The 20,592-nt window shown below is 61.2% G+C and overlaps 1 protein-coding gene and 1 long non-coding RNA gene across 2 annotated transcripts; one reads left to right on the top strand and one right to left on the bottom strand.

Moving 5' to 3' along the window:
- Positions 1-4,070: 4,070 nt before the first annotated feature.
- SP2 (Sp2 transcription factor) lies at positions 4,071-18,141 on the top strand. Its single transcript, XM_068996349.1, has 7 exons — positions 4,071-4,121; positions 8,559-8,634; positions 9,259-10,218; positions 10,846-11,143; positions 12,741-12,915; positions 13,622-13,815; positions 17,425-18,141. The coding sequence occupies exons 2-7, from the start codon at positions 8,572-8,574 to the stop codon at positions 17,523-17,525; spliced, it is 1,791 nt and encodes a 596-aa protein (XP_068852450.1). The 5' UTR covers positions 4,071-4,121; positions 8,559-8,571; the 3' UTR covers positions 17,526-18,141.
- Positions 18,142-18,480: 339 nt separating this feature from the next.
- On the bottom strand, positions 18,481-20,576 carry LOC138099228 (uncharacterized). The gene is made up of 2 exons (XR_011146690.1): positions 20,495-20,576; positions 18,481-18,715 (listed from the first exon to the last, which is right to left on the bottom strand). It is a non-coding gene; the product is annotated as an uncharacterized lncRNA (long non-coding RNA).
- Between the last annotated feature and the right edge of the window lie 16 nt (positions 20,577-20,592).

Raw genomic sequence — 20,592 nt, 5'->3', positions numbered from 1 at the left:
GTCGCTGTGCGCGCAGCGGGTGTCACCCCGCGTGTCTGAGCTCATCCCTGGCCCCGAGCACATCCCTGTGCGCCCTCCCACGCGGGTGGGTGCTGATCACGCAGTCGGGGTGCCCCGGAGGGGTCCCCGAGGGGCCTCTGCCGCGGGTGCCGCAGGGCTGCGCCGTCTGGGTCGCCCCGTCCCGGGGGGACACCCCGGGGGTGCCCGCGGGGCCTCAGACGGGGACAGACGGAGCTCCCCGGGGGTTTTGGGGGGCCCCACGCCCAGACGGCCCCGAGGGGTGACGTCGAACCCGCTGAGGGTGCTGGTGGGAGCCCGGGGGGGACCCCGAGACTCTTGGAGGTGGCACGGTGGGGACGATGCCAGGTGAGGAAGGGATGGGGGTGGCCCTGGGTGGTCACAGCCCTGTGGGGTGGTCGCAGTCCTGGGGGGGGGGGGGGGGTGTCACGGTCCCCACGCGGTGGTCACAGCCCCACGGGGGGGTCACAATAAATGGTGGGACACGGCCCCCTGCCTGTGCCCAAGCTGGGCCAGCGCGGGGACAACGACCGAGCCCCGTGCCAGCCATCGTGCCCTGGGGGACAGCTGGCAAGGGGCTGCCCACCTGCTCCCCGAGGACAGGGCCACCTGCCAGCCTGGCAGAGATATCTATCGGGATTATCGCGACGGGATTCCCCTGCCCGCAGCGTGCGCCAGGTCACGGCGTGCCCGGAGGCGGCGTTTCCTCAGCGGGAGCAGGAATTACTGTCGGGACTCGACCTCTGCGACGCGGCGACGGAGCTGGCGGCTCGGTGGAGGGTTAAATGCGATTTTTAATTTGAGTTTTAATTAGTCCCGTGCTAATCTCGCTGCCGTATCTGCGCCCAACCGGCCCGGCTGTCAGTCACGGCCTGGGGAAACCTGCCCGGCACGGGGTGGGGAGCGCCCGGCAGCGCCCGCCCGGCACGGGGCACGTGGAGGCAGCGGGAACGGGGACAGGGACGGGACAGGGACGGGGACGGGGACACTGGGCTGAACTGGGCACGTGGGGACACGGCTGCGCTGGGAATGGGACACGCGGATGTGGTGGGAATGGGACACCTGGATGGGAATTGGGACACGCGGGTGCTGTGGGGACAGGGACACTGCCACGGGGCTGCAGCGGGAATGGGGACATGGGTGCAGAGGGAATTGGGACAGGTGGATGCACTGGGGACAGGGACAGGGACACGGGGCTGGAGCAGGGATGGGACACACGGACGGGGAACGGGGACGCGGGGATGCAGCGGGCACGGGGACAGGGACACGCTGGGGACAGCGGCACCGGGAGAAGGGGACATGGGTGCCCCGGGGATGGGACCCGGCTGCACTGGGGACGGGGACACGGGGCTGGGGACGCTGAGGGACGGGGACGGGGGAGGAGCCGCAGTTCCCGTGACCGAGCGTGGGCTTGGGCGCGTCCCGCTGGCACGGGGCGGGCACGGGGGGCTTGGGGACAGCGGGCAGAGGGACTGCAGGCATGGCGTGTCCTCGCTCCGTGTCACCGCTCCGGCTCCTCTGGGTCCTCCGGGACCTCCCGGTGCAGCCTGAGCGTGCTGTGTGTCCCCGTGTCCCCGTGTCCCCGTGTCCCCGTGTCCCCGTGTCCCCATCCCAGCCTTACTGTACCAACCTGGGCGTCCCTGTCCCCCCCTCCCTGCACAGACCCGGGTCCCCGTGTCCCCATCGCAGCCACGCCGTGCCAACCAGCGCATCCCTCCCTGCGCAGCAGTGTCACCTCCAGGACGGTGGCGATGTCCCTTTCCCAGGCACGGTGACACGGATCGCGTCACTCCCGCCCGGGGGAAACTGAGGCAGGGAGCGACAGGCCGGGACTTGTCCCTTCAGGCGGGGCGGGACCGGCCGGAGCGGAGCCTCCCGCGAGCCGCTGCCCACCCGGGGGGGCTCCGGGGGTCCCACCCTGGCCCCTCCCTCCGTGCCAGCCCCGCTCGGGGTCCCCAGCCGGTGTCCCCTCCCTGGAGGGTGGCAGTGCCACCTGCCATGTCCCCCGGCAGCCTGGGCCGCGCTTGTGGGGTCGTCGCCGGGGCTCCGCAGCCCGGGTGGCGATGCCATTTGGGATGCCCCCCGCCAGCCCGGGCTGATGCCGCCGGGTCCCCAGCGCGGGGTGCCGCCCCTGGGAGGTGACGATGCCATTTGGGATGTCCCCCGCCAGCTCCGGGGTCCCGCTGCGGGGCGCAGGGCCAGCATCGGGGTCCGGGCCGGGTGCCACCGAGCCGCGGCCACGTCCCACACGTGGCTGTCCCCGTGTCCCCGGCACAGAGACCCAACGCCCGCGTCCGCGCTGCTCCCGCGGCTTTTACGAGCTTGGCCGGAGCCGCAGTGTCCCTGGGGATGTCCCCGAGTGTCCCCAAGCCCCGGGGAACCCCTCCGGGCCACCCAACCCCACCCCCGCCCCTTCCACCTGCAGCGCCCCAGGGGCGGGATGGAGCCGGGGGGGTGCCGGGGTGGCTGCGGAGGGCTCCGGCAGCCCGGCGGGACCCCCGGGTGGCTTTTGGGGTGTCGGGGCGGGGGTCGGGGCGCCGGTGCCAGGCGGTGATGAGTAAGCGGAGCGCGGGGAGGGCGGTAATTAAAGGGAGGCTCTCGCCACAGCAGGTTCCCACAAATGGAGGCCCCGCGGCCACAGACACGGCACAACAAAGCACCGAGCAATTATTTGGCTCCAGTGGGAGCTGCTGGTCCCGTGGGGGCTGGAGCCAGCTGGGCACCCCCGGGCTGGCACCGCCGAGGGGCCGCGGGGTGGGGGCGGGACCCCCGGCGGCGGCGGCGACCCCCGAGCCCCGCTGGGACCTCCTGCACCCCAGCACCCCGATCTTGGTGAGGGGTTGGGGGTCCCCGTCCGCTTTGGGCACCCCCCGAGCTCTGCAAAGGGGTTGGGGATCGCTGTCACTTCTGGCAGCTGGAGCGCCCCAAAACCAAGGAGCCTGAGCCCCCCCCTCCCCCCCGAACCTCGGCAAGGGGAGCCTGAGTCCCCCCCCCCATCCTCTCAGAGAACCCCGAGCCCCTCGGAGAAGGGGGCTGGGCACCCCCTGAACCCCCGGAACGCCCCGATCTTTGTGAAGCCGAGCCCTCCTGAGCACCCCAAAATCCGCACGGGGACTGGGCACCCCTAATCCCCCCCCGGCACCCTGAGCACTGCCAGGGGAGTGAGCACCCCAAAACCCCTCCAGAACCCACCCGAGCACCCCAACCTCCGAAAGGGGACCGGGAACCCCTCGGAGCACCCCGAACCCTACAAGAGAACCGGGGACCCCAAACCCTCCGAGCACCCCGAGCTCCCCCAGCACCCCAGCTCTGGGGGGAGGGGAGGGGGGGGGGCTGTGGGGACCCCCAGCCCCCCTGAGCACCCCGAGCTCTGCAGGGGGACGGGAACCCCGCTGTGCCCCCCACGCCGGGGGTGTTGGGGTCCTTCGGGAGCCACTGTTGGGTGACGTCACACCCGGACCCCCCCCCAATGCTCCTCACTGACCACGCCGGGGTGCCCCGAGGAGCCTTTGATGGGTGGGGGGGAGAGGGGGATCCCCGGGACTCCCCACCCGCGGGGGGGGAACACGCAGCTGACGTCATCCGGCTTCAACTGCTCCGACCCCCCTCCGCCAATCACAAGCGCAGCTCGTCCTCCTCGCCCATTCCATTGCTTCATCAATCTGTCAATCGAAATCGGCTGACCAATCAACATCCGTGTTTTGGGCGGATCCCGCCCACGAGGAAGTCCGCCCCCCCGGAGGCCTGTCAATCAAACAGCCGATGGACACAAGCTGGGCTCGCGTCTATTGGCTGCTTGCGTTGTCAATCAAAAACCCACCCTGCTATTGGCTCTCGGCCGCCGTCCGTCACCTCGGAGCTCCGCGCCCATTGGCGCAGCGGTCCCTCCATCACGAGCCCCATTGCTCGGAGCAGCTGCCCATAAACCACCGTCCCGCCGCGGATTGGCCGCCGCTCCACCATCTCGCCGCCCATTGGCCAGCACGCCGGCAAGCCGGCCGGCGATTGGTCGAAAACCCCTCGCGGGGCGGGCGCAGCAGGGCGGTGCCCGGCGGAGGAAGATGGCGCCGTGAGCGGGTCGGAGCCGCCGCCGCCCCCGGCCGGTCAGTGCGGGGGGAGCGGGGCCGGGGCGCGGCCACACCGGAGCCACCGGGGGCGGGGAGCGACCTGCGGCCTCCCCGGCCCGCCCTCCCCCAGCGCCCGGCGGGCGGGCGGCGCTTCCGGCGCCGGGGCCCGGTCGGGGGCGGGCCCGGCCTTTCGGACCCGCCTCTCCCGGGACCGCCCGGAGGGGCCGGGGGTGGGGGGGGGGGGGGCGGCCCGGGGTGTGATGTGAGGGGGGGTCCCCGGGGATTCTCGCCTCATCCCGGTCCGGAGGTGGCGGGGTCAGTTCTGGGGGGGCCTCCCGGGGTGCTCGGGGGGGTCCCGGGGCAGCGGGGGCGGGGTGGGCCCGGCACCCCCCACACGTGGGGTGCGGGTCGGGGTCTGCGGGAGCCGCCCCGGTTTTGGGGTTTTTTTTTTTTTTTTTTGGGGGGGTGGCGGGGCTGGGGATGCGCGGAGGGGGGAGTTGGGGATGGGGATTTTGTGGGGTTTGGAGAGGGATTCGGGCTGGTTCCCGTCGGGGGAGCTGTTGCCGCGGTGGGATTTGGGATGGTCCCCGAATTTCCCTGGTGGGATTCGTTTCCCTGGTGGGATTTGGGATGATTCCCGAATTTCCCTGGTGGGATTTGGGATGATTCCCGAATTTCCCTGGTGGGATTCGTTTCCCTGGTGGAATTTGGGATGGTTCCCGAATTTCCCTGGTGGGATTCATTTCCCTGGTGGGATTTGGGATTGTTCCCGAATTTCCCTGGTGGGATTCGTTTCCCTGGTGGGATTTGGGATGGTTCCCGAATTTCCCTGGTGGGATTCATTTCCTTGGTGAGATTTGGGATGGTTCCCAAATTTCCTTGGTGGGATTCATTTCCCTGGTGGGATTTGGTTTGGTTCCCTTGGAAGGGTTCATTGGCCTGGAGGAATTGGGGCTCTGGGAGGGGGGGATTCGTTTCCCTGGTGGGATTTGGGATGGTTCCCAAATTTCCCTGCTGGGATTCGGGGCTGTTTTCCCTTGGTGGGATTCATTTCCCTGGTGGGATTTGGGATGATTCCCGAATTTCCTTGGTGGGATTCATTTCCCTGGTGGGATTTGGGATGGTTCCCGAATTTCCCTGGTGGGATTCATTTCCCTGATGGGATTTGTGATGGTTCCCAAATTTCCTTGGTGGGATTCGTTTCCCTGGTGGAATTTGGGATGGTTCGCTTGGAAGGGTTCATTTCCCTGGAGGATTTGGGGCTCTGGGAGGGGGGGATTCATTTCCCTGATGGGATTTGGGATGGTCCCCGAATTTCCCTGGTGGGATTTGTTTCCCTGGTGGGATTTGGGATGTTTCCCAAATTTCCCTGCTGGGATTCGGGGCTGTTTTCCCTTGGTGGGATTCATTTCCCTGGTGGGATTTGGGATGGTTCGCTTGGAAGGGTTCATTTCCCTGGAGGATTTGGGGCTCTGGGAGTGGGGGATTCATTTCCCTGGTGGGATTTGGGATTGTTCCCGAATTTCCCTGGTGGGATTCATTTCCCTGGTGAGATTTGGGATGGTTCCCAAATTTCCTTGGTGGGATTCATTTCCCTGATGGGATTTGGGATGGTTCCCTTGGAAGGGTTCATTTCCCTGGAGGATTTGGGGCTCTGGGAGGGAGGGATTCGTTTCCCTGGTGGGATTTGGGATGGTTCCCGAATTTCCCTGCTGGGATTCATTTCCCTGATGGGATTTGGGATGGTTCCCTTGGAAGGGTTCATTTCCCTGGAGGAATTGGGGCTCTGGGAGTGGGGGATTTGTTTCCCTGGTGGGATTTGGGATGGTTCCCAAATTTCCCTGCTGGGATTCGGGGCTGTTTTCCCTTGGTGGGATTCATTTCCCTGGTGGGATTTGGGATGGTCCCCGAATTTCCCTGCTGGGATTCGTTTCCCTGGTGAGATTTGGGATGGTCCCCGAATTTCCCTGCTGGGATTCATTTCCCTGGTGGGATTTGGGACGGTCCCCGAATTTCCCTGGTGGAGTTCGGGGCTGTTTTTCCTGGTGGGATTCCTTTCCCTCGGTGGGATTCCTGGGGTTTGGGCAGTGGCAGGACCCACCCCGGGTTTTGGGGTGCACCAAGGGGACAAACACGCGGCGTTCTCCCCGATTCCTGAGCGTGTCCAGCCCCAGCAGGACGCTGTGATGCTACTGGAAGTTTCCCTCCTCGAGGGTTCCCCAAGATCCACTTCGATTCCCACTCTTTCATCCCGGAGGCTGCTCCTTCCCGTGCTCCCAGCTCCCTGGATTTCAGCTGCTTTTCCTCTTTATTCCCCAAAACACCGGGAATTTAAAAAAAAAAAACAACCCAACAAACCCCAAAGTGGGTTCTGGCGAGCCCCGGAGCAGGTTTGAACCCAATCCCTCTGTAAATCCCGGCCGGGATTATCCCGAGGCTTTGCCCGATTTCCTGCTGTTGATATGGAAATCCGCGGGTGCTTGAGCTCCTTTAGGCTTGGAATGTTCGTTTTCCCTGGAAAAACAAATGGAGCTGCTCCTCTTGGGGGAGGTTTTGTTAATCCCGAGGGGTTTGGTTTTTTTTTTTTTTGGGGAGTTTTCCATGGATTTTTGGGCGTTCTGCTCCACTCGAGCTCCCACCACGGGTGGGAAACACACGGAGAGATCACCCCGGGCTTCCCTTGGTCAAATCCCCATTTATTTTCCCGGGATAATGGGATTTTTCCCGGGATCTGCCTCCTCTCTGGCGGGGCTCAGCCCTGCTCCGATTCGCAGCATCCTCGGCTCTAATTCCCATGGAAGCAGCCGCACAAAATCCCGGGAAGAACATTCCCGTTTATCCCGGGCCAGCCCTGGGCAGATCCCAAGGGAATGGGCGCCCTTTCCCAAGGCACCCGCGACTCCCACCTGCCTCTTCCCAAGGATTTGGAGCTGGATCTGTTCCCACTTTGTGACTTTTCCCGGTTTTCCCAGCTCTCAGTGGCTCTGTTTGAGGAAAAACTCCCCATTCCCTGCAAGGACCCGATATCCCGGGATATCCAAGAGGTCTCACCTGGGGTTTTGCAGGAGATTTTGGCTGCTCCTCCATCTGGAGGAATTCTCTCCCGGTTTAAGGGTCCTGGCAGCTTCAAAACAAAGGAAATTCCTCGTTTTCCCCTTTTTTTCCCACATCCTGGCTGCTCCCAGGAAGGGTCTTTCCGAGGTCGGGGCTGTCCCTGTCACCCTCAGCCAGCCCGTGCTTATCCAGGGAAATCTGATGGAGTGGCCAGGGAAACTTGCCAAAGGAAATTTGTCTCCACATCCAGAAGAAAACACGGAGCAAATCGTGAGGATTTAGGAGTCTTTTTATTTTTTTTTTCCCCCCTGGCTTAAACCCTTAAAAAGAAATTGTTCAAAGCCATGAATCTTGCCCTGAATTCCTTTTAATTCCCAAAGTTGGAAAAACAGGCAGCAGGGCTGGGAATGGGAAGGTTTTGGGGCTGGGAATGAGAAGATTTTGGAGCTGGAATGGGAAGATTTTGGGCTGGAAAGATTTCAGGCTGGAATGGGAATGTTTCGGGCTGGAAATGGGAAAGTTTCAGGCTGGAATGGGAAGATTTTGGGCTGGAAACAGGAAGATTTTGGGCTGGGAATGGGAAGGTTTCAGACTGGGAAGATTTTAGGCTGGAATGGGAAGATTTTGGGCTGGAAACAGGAAGGTTTCAGGCTGGAACTGGGATAATTTCAGGCTGGGAATGGGAAGATTTTGGGCTGGGAATGGGAAGGTTTCAGGCTGGGAATGGGGAGGTTTTGGGCTGGAAACAGGAAGGTTTCGGGCTGGAAAGATTTTGGGCTGGAATGGGAAGATTTTGGGCTGGGAATGGGAAGATTTTGGGCTGGGAATGGGAAGGTTTCAGGCTGGAACTGGGATAATTTCAGGCTGGGAATGGGAAGATTTTGGGCTGGAAACAGGAAGGTTTCGGGCTGGGAATGGGAAAGTTTCAGGCTGGGAATGGGAAAGTTTCAGGCTGGAACTGGGATAATTTCAGGCTAGGAATAGGAAGATTTTGGGCTGGAAACAGGAAGGTTTCGGGCTGGAAAGATTTTGGGCTGGAATGGGAAGGTTTCAGGCTGGAATGGGAAGGTTTAGGGCTGCAAACAGGAAGATTTCGGCTCGCCGGGCGCACCTGCTTCGAGGCTGGGGGGGCTCAGTCAGTTTTGGGGGGCTGCTCCTTCAAGCCAGGGCTGTGCTGGGCTGCAGGAAAACGAGGGAGATCCGGGAGCCCTCGCTGGGATTTCCCTCTGGGAAGCAAACGAAGGCCAAAGCCTGGGGAGAAGGTGACGCGCCGGGGGCGGTTCCGTCGCCCCTCTGAAGGTGTGGGTGAGGTGGGATGATTCCGGGAGATCCCAGGGGAATCCCTTTGGGATCAGAGCCTCGAGCTGGGCTCCCTGAGGAGCTGCTGGGCTGATCCCTGCCCGCTCCCTGTCCCCACAGCTCGAGGAACAGCATGGCTGCCACTGCTGCCGTCAGCCCCAGTGAATACCTGCAGCCGGCCGCCTCCGCCGCCCAGGTGAGTCCAGCCCGTCCTCAGGAGTTTTCCTGGGATGCAGGAGGAGCCAGGACAGCAGGACAGGCCCTGGAGCCACTCTGGGGGCTCATTCCCAGTCCTGATCCCGGTGTTTGTTGCTCCTCCCTGTGTTTTCCCTGAGGGTCTCTCGTGTAGCTCGGGGTGGGTTTGGGATCCGAGCTGTCTGTGATGTTCTAGGGGGTGAATCCCAGGAAGTTTCCAGGATATCCACAGCCTCGTGGTGGTTTTAAGGACGCAGGAATGGGATTTAAAGGTTGTCACCGTCCCGATGTCACCACTGCTAAAAGCAGTGGGGTGCTGGACATGGGCAGGGATTTCATCAGAGGAAAATTTAGGAATGGGTTTGTTTGGGATGGGCTGCCCAGGGGGGTGGTGAGGTCACCTGGAGGAGTTTAAGGACAGGCTGGACGTGGCACCCAGTGACAAAGTGTCACCCAGGTTGGACTGGATGATCTCAAAGATCCTTTCCAACCGCAGCGATCCTGGAATTCTGCGATCCCGTAAAGGCACAGGTGGGGCAATTAAGCAGCTCCCTTAATCAGGGGTGTCTCATTAGCACGGGCTGGTTTCTGCGGGTGCTTGGCACTGATTTCCCTGTCTCCCCAGGACTCCCAGCCCTCTCCCCTGGCCCTGCTGGCAGCCACATGTAGCAAGATCGGTCCCCCCGCCGTGGAAGCCGCCGTGACGCCGCCGGCCCCTCCGCAGCCCACCCCTCGCAAACTGGTGCCCATCAAACCCGCCCCGCTGCCCCTGGGCTCGGCCAAGAACAGCATCGGCATCCTGTCCTCCAAAGGGAACCTCTTCCAGATCCAGGGCTCCCAGGTGGGCACCTCCTACCCCGGCGGGCAGCTGGTTTTCGCCATCCAGAACCCGGCCGTGCTCAACAAAGGCTCGCGCTCCTCGTCCTCGTCCTCGTCCTCCTCCAACATCCAGTACCAGGCGGTGCCACAGCTGCAGCCTGGCACGCCTCAGACCATCCAGGTGCAGCCCAACCAGATCCAGATCATCCCAGGCACCAACCAGGCCATCCTCACGCCTTCCTCTTCCTCGCACAAGCCCGTGCCCATCAAACCGGCCCCGGCGCAGAAAGCGGCGGCGGCGGCATCGGGCACGGGCGGCGGCGTGGTCAAACTGCCCGGGGCCAGCAACGTCACCTTGACCTTGCCCGTCAACAACCTGGTGAGCCCCGAGACGGGCGGCCAGACCCAGCTCCTCACGGACAGCCCTTCCAAACCCAGCAAAAAGCCTCGGAAAAAGGCCATGTCCCCCACCCAGCCGGCCGCCGTGGCCGTGGCCGAGCAGGTGGAGACGGTGCTGATCGAGACCACGGCGGAGAACATCATCCAGGCTGGCAACAACCTGCTGATCGTGCAGAGCCCGGGCTCGGGGCAGCCGGCCGTGGTGCAGCAGGTGCAGGTGGTGCAGCCCAAGCAGGAGTCGCAGGTGGTGCAGATCCCGCAGCAGGCGCTGCGCGTGGTGCAGGCCGCCTCGGCCACGCTGCCCACCGTGCCCCAGAAATCCTCGCAGAACTTCCAGATCCAGGCGGCCGAGCCCACTCCCACCCAGGTATGGCCTGTTTGGGGTAGGGAAGAGGGTCTGTCTCTGCTGGTTCCTCTGAGCGTCACTCCCAGGATTTAGGAGCTGGAAGGGTTTGTGAGGCGTTCCCGGCTTCGGGTCTGGTTTAGGTGTTGCTGGGGGGGTTCTCTGGTGGTTGGGAGCATCAGCTGCTGGAGCCGTTCCCTCTGCAGGGGTTTGGGAGCTCTCCCAGCCTGGCCATTCTGCTCTTATAGGGCCTGGAGGGGCTCTGGTGTCCCTGAAACCTGCCCAGTGCTGGGGTTGGGATGAGCCAGCCTGCTGGGGAGTTCCTGGGAAATGAGGGGTGCTGGGAGAGGGGTTGGTGTCTTTGTGTTGCCTTGAGCAAAAGCCAGGCCCTTTCTCCTTCCTCCAGGAGGACCACAAAGGTCCACATTCACTTCCCCGTGAGGGTGGGGAGGGGCTGGGATGGAATTCCCAGAGAACCTGCGGCCACCCCATCCCTGGAAGTGTCCAAGCCCAGGTTGGAGCCACCTGGGACAACAAAAGATGTCCCTGGAAGTTGAAATGAGCCGATCTTTAAGCTCCATCCCGACCCAAACCATCCCCACAATTCCTGGGCTTGTGCGGCCGGATCCCACCCCTCTTCCTCTCCTCCAGGTCTACTTCAAGACCCCCTCAGGCGAGCTGCAGACCGTGCTGCTCCAGGAGGCCTCCTCCATGGCCGTGGCTCCCTCGTCGGGGACGTCCTGCGGCAGCCCCGTGTCCCGCAGCCCCGGCCCCGGCGGCCGCAAACCGGCCCCGCGCAAGGAGCGGCCGCTGCCCAAAATCGCCCCGGCCGGGGGCATCCTGAGCCTGAACGCAGCACAGCTGGCAGCAGCTGCCCAGGCCATGCAGACCATCAACATCAACGGCGTGCAGGTGCAGGGTGTCCCCGTCACCATCACCAACACCGGAGGTGGGTGGCACCGGGCGGGAGGAGTTGGGGGGACGGGGTGGGTGAGCGGCTCCCCGAGGCTCCTGAGGGTGGGATGGGATCCCTCGTGGGCCCTGACGGGGGGGGGGGAGTGTGGTTGTGCAGGAGGTGTCAGCACTTTCTGTGGTGGCTCCAGGAAGCCGGGAGTGTTTCCCAAAGTGTGCTTTGGGTGATTCCAGGCGTATCCTGGCAGGCTGTGGATAGCAGGGACACAGCTGCAGGAAGCATCTGAGGTTTCCCGGGAGCTCAGCCCAGCTCTGTTGCCTTGTCAGCTCTGTTCCCAAATCCCTGAGGTGGTTTTTTTCCCAGAGAATTGGGACCCAGCTGAGCAGAGGGACACAGCTGTCCCTCCTGCAGCCACCCCTGCCATGGATCCCATTCTAGATCCCCCCATCCCGGGGCTGGAACATCTCCCTGCATCCCCTGGGAACGAGGAACTCTCCCGAGTTCCCAAACCCGGCACAGGCACCTTCACACACACAGCTCCGTTCTTCCAGCTCCATGGCCAGGGATCACCATTCCCAGGCAGCGACCCCCTCACTCCAGGGATCTTCTTTAATCCCAAAACCAGCCAGGCACCACCCTGGTGCTCCCGATCCCGGGAAAGTCACGTCCCTGCAGCCGCCCCGGCCCCCATTCCACCGCTGGCCCTTTCCCGAGGAGCCGAGGGGAGGGAGCCGTGTCTGTGGGGAGTTTTATCTCCCTCCTGATCCAGCCAGACCTGCTGCCTGCCGCGGTTTCTGCTCCAGCAGCTGCCTTTGCCAGTGGCAATCTGCTCCTCCTGTCCCGGCTCCGAGCGGCGTCAGCACAAATCCCATCCCGGCGCGGTTTCCCGCTCCGCCGTTCTCCCGGGATCGGCTTTCCCGGGGAGAGAGGGGGGGGGGGGGGGGCGGGATTTAATTGGAGATTCCAGGGGCAGATGTGGAGGGGACCGGTAGGACCTGCTGCCCACGGGTGTGATGAGCTGGGCCAGGGCTCAGCCAGGACGTTCCCACCTCCTCCGGAGCTGCCGCGTCCCTCGGCTCCGCGCTGCCTTCCCGGCGGATCCCTCGCGCTTCGCCTGCGCTCCCTCCCTGCTGCCTTCGCTCCTCCGCTGCCAAATCCCACTTGTTCTTCTCCTCCTCCTCCTCCTTCTCCTCCTCCTTCTCCTCCTCCTCTTCCCCCTCCCTGCTGCCCCAGGAGCAGCGATCCCATCCCGATCCCATTCCCAATCCCCATCCCGCTTGCTGACGCTGACCCCGTCTTCTTCTTTCCAGCCCCCGTCACGGCTGCCAGGGACGCCCGAGCCTGGAGCGGCCCTTAGGCTGCGGGGTAAGTCCCGTTTTTTTGCTCAATATATTGCACGTTTTTTCAAAGTTTCTTTTTTGTTTCCTCTTTGATCCTTTTTTTCCCCGCCCCCCAAAAGGGTCGAAAACCGAAAACTTTGAAAAACCGCACAGTATATTCAGAAAAAAGGGACTTACCAGGAGCAGCACGGGGCAAAGGGGGCTGTGCTGCATGCGGGGCTGGAGGCAGGGACAAATTTGGGGTCCGCTGGGAGGAGCGTGGATGGATCCTGATCCCACTTTTCCCTCCCCAGGCCAGCAGCAGCTGACGGTGCAGAACGTGTCCGGCAACAACGTGACCATCAGCGGGCTGAGCCCCACCCAGATCCAGCTGCAGATGGAGCAGGCGCTGTCCGGGGACATCCAGCCCGGGGAGAAGAGGAGGAGGATGGCCTGCACCTGCCCCAACTGCAAGGACGGCGAGAAGCGGTGAGTTCGGAGCTGGATCCGCCTCTCCCGGGATAACCCCGCCTTCCCAGGCGGAAAGGGGACCTGGGAGTGCTGGTGGACAACCAACATGAGCCAAAAAGGGCAGTGGCTCCTGCTCTGGATCAGGAATGGAGTGGCCAGCAGGGCCAGGGAGGTCATTCTTGCCCTGTACTGGGCACTGCTGAGGCCGCACCTCGAGCGCCGTGTCCAGTTCTGGGCCCCCCAATTCAGGAAGGACATTGAGGGGCTGGAGCGTGTCCAGAGAAGGACAACAAGGCTGGTGAGGGGTCTGGAGCACAAACCCTGTGAGGAGCAGCTGAGGGAGCTGGGGTTGTTCAACCTGGAGAAGAGGAGGCTCCAGAGTGAGCTGTCACTCTACAGCTCCCTGCCAGGAGCGCGCAGCCAGGCGGGGTTTGGTCTGTTCTCCCGGGGAACGGCGACAGGATGAGAGGACACAGCCTTGGGCTGTGCCAGGGGAAGGTTGGGTCAGACATCAGAAAGGAATTCCTCACTGAAGGAGCGACTGGGCGCCTCAATCTGCCCAGGAACGAGCACAGCCACCATCCCTGGAGGGCTTTAACAAAACCTGCACGCGGCAGGCTGGGCTTGCTGAGAACATCTCCACTCACAGGTTGGACTCGATGACCTTAAACCTCTTCATCCCGATTCATCCCGTGCTTCCCCCTCCTCCCCCCTCCTTGTGCAGGCCGGGCGATCCCGGGAAGAAGAAGCACATCTGCCACATCCCGGAGTGCGGCCGGACGTTCCGCAAGACGTCGCTGCTGCGGGCGCACGTGCGGCTGCACACGGGCGAGCGGCCCTTCGTCTGCAACTGGGTGTTCTGCGGCAAGCGCTTCACGCGCTCCGACGAGCTGCAGCGGCACGCGCGCACCCACACAGGTCTGGGCTGCTCCTGGGGGGGCCTTTTCCTGAGGGATTCACCCCAAATCCCGCCCCAGCCCGCCCCCGTCACTCACACAGGTCTTGGTGCCTCCGGGGGGGCCCTTTTGCTGAGGGATTCACCCCAAATCCCGCCCCAGTCACTCACACAGGTCTGGGTGCCTCTGGAGGGTTCCCTTTTCCAAGCAATTCCCCCCAAATCCCACCCCAAATCCTGCCCCAGTCACTCACACAGGTCTGGGTGCTCCTGTGGGGGTCCTTTTCGTGAGGGATTCACCCCAAATCCTGCCCCAGTCACTCACACAGGTCTGGGCTGCTTCTGGGGGGGCCTTTTCCTGAGGGATTCACCCCAAATCCCACCCCAGCCCGCCCCCGTCACACACACAGGTCCGGGCTGCTCCTGGGGGGGGCCTTTTCCTGAGGGATTCACCCCAAATCCCACCCCAGCCCGCCCCCGTCACTCACACAGGTCCGGGCTGCTCCTGGGGGGGTCCCCTTGTTGAGGAATTCACCCCAAATCCTGCCCCAGATCCTGTCCCGGTCACTCACACAGGTCTGGGCTGCTTCTGGGGGGGCCTTTTCGTGAGGGATTCACCCCAAATCCTGCCCCGGGTATTCACACAGGTCTGGGCTGCTCCTGGGGGGGCCCTTTTGCTGAGGGATTCACCCCAAATCCCGCCCCAGTCACTCACACAGGTCTGGGTGCCTCTGGAGGGTTCCCTTTTCCAAGCAATTCCCCCCAAATCCCACCCCAAATCCTGCCCCAGTCACTCACACAGGTCTGAGTGCTCCTAGGGGGGTCCTTTTCATGAGGGATTCACCCCAAATCCTGCCCCAGTCACTCACACAGGTCTGGGCTGCTCCTGGGGGGGTCCCTTTTCTGAGGAATTCACCCCAAATCCTACCCCGGTCACTCACACAGGTCTCGGTGCCTCTGGGGGGGGCCTTTTCGTGAGGGATTCACCCCAAATCCCGCCCCGGGTACTCACACAGGTCTGGGCAGCTCCTGGGGGGGTCCTTTTCGTGAGGGATTCACCCCAAATCCCACCCCAGCCCGCCCCCGTCACTCAGACAGGTCCGGGGTGCTTCTGGGGGGGCCTTTTCCTGAGGGATTCACCCCAAATCCCGCCCCAGTCACTCACACAGGTCTGGGGTGCTTCTGGGGGGGCCCTTTTGATGAGAAATTCACACCAAATCCCACCCCAGCCTGCCCCACTCACTCACACAGGTCTGGGGTTCCTCTAGAGGGGCCCCTTTTCCAAGGAATTCACCCCAAATCCCACCCCAGTCACTCACACAGCTCTGGGGTTCCTCTGGGGGGTCCCCTTTTCCAAAGAATTCACCCCAAATCCTGCCCCGGAGCGCTGGGAGGGTGGGACACCCCAAGTTGTGTTTGTGGTTGGAGTTTTTTGGGGGGGACTGGAAGATTTTGGGGTCTCTGCTGCTTTTGGGTTGTCCCAGTGATGGGGGTGACAGAGGTGTCACAGGAAGGGGACGGGGGCATTAAAGGGGACCTGTCCTGGGGGTGTCACCACCACCCCAAGAGCCCCAGGGCAGCACTGGGACGATCCTGGACCCCAGATTATCTTGGGGTTTGAGATACTGGGAAGGGACTGCAGGAAGATTTTGGGGCTGTTGGAGGATTTTAGGGAATCTCTGCTGCTTTGGGGTTATCCCGGTGACAGAGGTGTCCTGCCAAGGGGTGGCAGGGATTAACAGGGACCTTTCCTGGGGGTGTCACCACCACCCCAAGAGCCACAGCAGAGCTCTGGGCAGGTTCTCCCCGAATTCCCGGGGTGGGGGGATCATTTAGGAAGATTTTGGGGCTGTCGGAGGATTTTAGGGAATCTCTGCTGCTTTGGGGTTATCCCGGTGACAGAGGTGTCCTGCCCAGGGGTGGCAGGGATTAACAGGGACCTTTCCTGGGGGTGTCACCACCACCCCAAGAGCCACAGCAGAGCTCTGTGGGACAATCCTGGGCAAGTTCTCCCCGAATTCCCAGGGTGGGGGGATCATTTAGGAAGATTTTGGGGCTGTTAGAGGATTTTAGGGAATCTCTGCTGCTTTGGGGTTATCCCAGTGACAGAGGTGTCCTGCCCAGGGGTGGCAGGGATTAACAGGGACCTTTCCTGGGGGTGTCACCACCACCCCAAGAGCCACAGCAGAGCTCTGGGCAGGTTCTCCCCGAATTCCCGGGGTGGGGGGGGATCATTTAGGAAGATTTTGGGGCTGTCGGAGGATTTTAGGGAATCTCTGCTGCTTTGGGGTTATCCCAGTGACAGAGGTGTCCTGCCCAGGGGTGGCAGGGATTAACAGGGACCTTTCCTGGGGGTGTCACCACCACCCCAAGAGCCACAGCAGAGCTCTGGGCAGGTTCTCCCCGAATTCCCGGGGTGGGGGGATCATTTAGGAAGATTTTGGGGCTGTCGGAGGATTTTAGGGAATCTCTGCTGCTTTGGGGTTATCCCGGTGACAGAGGTGTCCTGCCCAGGGGTGGCAGGGATTAACAGGGACCTTTCCTGGGGGTGTCACCACCACCCCAAGAGCCACAGCAGAGCTCTGTGGGACAATCCTGGGCAAGTTCTCCCCGAATTCCCAGGGTGGGGGGATCATTTAGGAAGATTTTGGGGCTGTTAGAGGATTTTAGGGAATCTCTGCTGCTTTGGGGTTATCCCAGTGACAGAGGTGTCCTGCCCAGGGGTGGCAGGGATTAACAGGGACCTTTCCTGGGGGTGTCACCACCACCCCAAGAGCCACAGCAGAGCTCTGGGCAGGTTCTCCCCGAATTCCCGGGGTGGGGGGGGATCATTTAGGAAGATTTTGGGGCTGTCGGAGGATTTTAGGGAATCTCTGCTGCTTTGGGGTTATCCCAGTGACAGAGGTGTCCTGCCCAGGGGTGGCAGGGATTAACAGGGACCTTTCCTGGGGGTGTCACCACCACCCCAAGAGCCACAGCAGAGCTCTGGGCAGGTTCTCCCCGAATTCCCGGGGTGGGGGGATCATTTAGGAAGATTTTGGGGCTGTCGGAGGATTTTAGGGAATCTCTGCTGCTTTGGGGTTATCCCAGTGACAGAGGTGTCCTGCCCAGGGGTGGCAGGGATTAACAGGGACCTTTCCTGGGGGTGTCACCACCACCCCAAGAGCCACAGCAGAGCTCTGTGGGACGATCCTGGGCAAGTTCTCCCCGAATTCCCAGGGTGGGGGGGGATCATTTAGGAAGATTTTGGGGCTGTTAGAGGATTTTAGGGAATCTCTGCTTCTTTGGGGTTATCCCAGTGACAGAGGTGTCCTACCCAGGGGTGGCAGGGATTAACAGGGACCTTTCCTGGGGGTGTCATCACCACCCCAAGAGCCACAGCAGAGCTCTGGGCAGGTTCTCCCCGAATTCCCAGGGTGGGGGGGGGGGATCATTTAGGAACATTTTGGGGGCGTTCCTGCTCGGTTTGGGGTTGTCCCAGCGACAGGAATATCCTACAAAAGGATAGGGGGACACACCCTGGCGTGGGGCTCACACTGGCACTTTGGGACAACACAGGCATGGGGGGGGGGTCCCAAACTGCCCCATCCCCCCCCCGAGTGCCACCCCCTGAGCGTCCCCTCTCCCCACAGGTGACAAACGCTTCGAGTGCGCCCAGTGCCAGAAACGCTTCATGCGCTCCGACCACCTCACCAAGCACTACAAAACCCACCTGGTCACCAAGAACTTGTAGGGGGACAGTGGGGGGGGGGGACCACGATGGGCCTGGAGCTGCCCTTCACCCCCCCCCCACCACCTCCCCACCTCCAATCCCAACACCCCGGATCCCGGATCCACGGCACTCCCGAGCGGGGAGCCCTGGGGATGTCCCCGGCATCCCCCCTGAGCACCCCAAAAATAATAATAATAATAATAAAAAAAAAAAAAAAAAAAAAAAGGGGTGTGGGGTTGACCCTCCCTGCGGCCCTACAGGGGTCAGGGGGTGACCCAGAGCTGTTCCCCCCCTCCCCAGAGCGCCCCAGGATGTGGGGCAGGAGCCACGGGCACGGAGGGGACACCCGGGAGAGGCTCCACAGCACATTCCTACTTTATATATTTAAAGTCTATAAATAGCTATAAATATCTATATTCCCTTTGGGAAATCCCTTTTTTTCTATGGAGATCGTTGCCTTACGCTCCCCCTCTCCCACATCCCCACCCTGTGGATCATGAGTGCTTTTTTAAATCTATTTAATCCCCTGGATTTCCTCCTCCTAAAACTCTTTTTCTTTTCTTTTTTTTTCCCCCTCTCTCTTGGCAAATCCATCCCCTCCCCTCTCCCAATTTTTATTTCCCAGCAACGTCGGCGTTTTCCCCCTTTTTTTTCTTTTTTTTTTCTTCTTTTTTTTCTTCTTTTTTTTTCTTTCTTTTTTTTTCTTTCTTTTTTTTTCTTTCTTTTTTATTCTTTCTTTTTTTTTTTCTTTTTTTTTCTTTCTTTTTTTTCTTTCTTTTTTTTTTCTTTCTTTTTTTTCCTTTCTTTTTCCTTTTTTTTTCTTTTTTTTTCCCCTTTTTTCTGGTGGAATTTTGGGCTTTCATCCCCGTTTTGTTGTTGTTTTTTTTTTTCCCCCCATGTGTGGATCCCTCCCCTTCCTCCTCCCCTTTCCCCGTGTACAGTGTACATTGTATCATAGATTATATTGCTTTGGAGCTTTTAAATTAAACAAATCCACTTTATTTTTGAGTTGTGCCCGCCCCCGAGGGCGTTTCCCTGGATTATGTGATGGATCTGTTCCCAGTTTTCTGAGCTGTACCCGGAGGCAGCCGGGAGCTTTTCCTTGCTAAATAAATTTAGTCACCAGAGGCAAATCCGGGCTCCTTTTCCCTCTCTTTTCCCTCAGCCGAGGGTGGAACGCTGGGATTTGTTGGTGGGAATCCCCAAAACCGCTGGGAATGGGGTTATTTGTGGGAAATTTGCTGCTCTGCCACCGCCATCGGCTCTGTTCCTAATGAGCTGCTGGGTCTGGAGCTTGGGATTGTCCCCAAATCCCTGTCCCTTGTCACAATCCCCCCAAACCTAAATATCCCATCCCTGCCTTCCCTGTGCCCAGTGTCCCCAAATCCCAGTGTCCCCAAATCCCTGTGTCCTCAAATCCCTGTGTCCCCAAATCCCTGTGACCCCAAATCCCAATCCCTTGTCACAATCCCCCCAAACCTAAATATCCCATCCCCACCTTCCCTGTGCTCACTCCCCAAATCCCCGTGTCCCCAAATCCCAGTCCCTTGTCACAGAATCCCTCAGGGCCACATATCCCATCCCTGTCTTCCCTGTGCCCCGTGTCCCCAAATCCCCGTGTCCCCAAATCCCCATCCCTTGTCACAATCCCCCCAAACCTAAATATCCCATCCCTGTCTACCCTGTGCTCACTGTCCCCAAATCCTCGTGTCCCCAAATCCCTGTGTCCCCAAATCCCAGTCCCTTGTCACAATGCCCCCAAACCTAAATATCCCATCCCTGTCTTTCCTGTGCCCCGTGTCCCCAAATCCCCGTGTCCCCAAATCCCCGTGACCCCAAATCCCTCTCCCTTGTCACAATCCCCCCAGGCCCAAATATCCCATCCCCACCTTCCCTGTGCTCACTGTCCCCAAATCCCCGTGTCCCCAAATCCCAGTCCCTTGTCACAGCATCCCTCAGGGCCACATATCCCATCCCTGTCTTCCCTGTGCCCCGTGTCCCCAAATCCCCATGTCCCCAAATCCCCATCCCTTGTCACAATCCCCCCAAACCTAAATATCCCATCCCTGTCCTCCCTGTGCTCACTGTCCCCAAATCCCCGTGTCCCCAAATCCCCATCCCTTGTCACAATGCCCCCAAACCTAAATATCCCATCCCTGTCTTCCCTGTGCCCCGTGTCCCCGAATCCCCGTCCCTTGTCACAATCCCCCCAAACCTAAATATCCCATCCCTGTCTACCCTGTGCTCACTGTCCCCAAATCCTTGTGTCCCCAAATCCCCGTGTCCCCAAATCCCAGTCCCTTGTCACAGAATCCCTCAGGGCCACATATCCCATCCCTGTCTTCCCTGTGCCCCGTGTCCCCAAATCCCTGTGTCCCCAAATCCCCATCCCTTGTCACAATGCCCCCAAACCTAAATATCCCATCCCCACCTTCCCTCTGCTCACTGTCCCCAAATCCCTGTGTCCCCAAATCCCTGTGTCCCCAAATCCCCGTCCCTTGTCACAATGCCCCCAAACCTAAATATCCCATCCCCACCTTCCCTGTGCTCACTGTCCCCAAATCCCCGTGTCCCCAAATCCCAGTCCCTTGTCACAGCATCCCTCAGGGCCACATATCCCATCCCTGTCTTCCCTGTGCCCCGTGTCCCCAAATCCCTGTGTCCCCAAATCCCCGGTCCCTTGTCACAATCCCCCCAGGCCCAAAAATCCCATCCCTGTCTTCCCTGTTCCCACTGTCCCCAAATCCCCATGTCCCCAAATCCCTGTGTCCCCAAATCCCCGTGTCCCCATCTCCCAGTCCCTTGTCACAATCCCCCCAGGCCCAAATGTCCCATCCCCACCTTCCCTGTGCCCATTGTCACCAAGTCCGGCTGTCCCTCTGTGTCCCCAGCGTCCCCTTCTTGTCCCCGATGTCCCCAAGTCCCCGTCTCCCCCTCCCCGAGGTCGCTGCCCCTTTAAGAGCCCCCCCCACCTGTTTGTACCCTCATACCACTTCCGGGTTCCTTCGTCCCGCCCCTTCCGCCTCCTCCAATGAGCTGCCAGCTCTCCCGGAGGCGCGCGCGCTCCGCCGCTTCCTATTGGCTGCCG

The sequence above is a fragment of the Aphelocoma coerulescens genome, chromosome 27, assembly GCF_041296385.1.
Source record: "Aphelocoma coerulescens isolate FSJ_1873_10779 chromosome 27, UR_Acoe_1.0, whole genome shotgun sequence".
Taxonomy (NCBI): domain Eukaryota; kingdom Metazoa; phylum Chordata; class Aves; order Passeriformes; family Corvidae; genus Aphelocoma; species Aphelocoma coerulescens.
The sequence above is the reverse complement of the archived record's forward strand: the minus strand, read 5'-3'. Positions and strand labels throughout refer to the sequence as shown.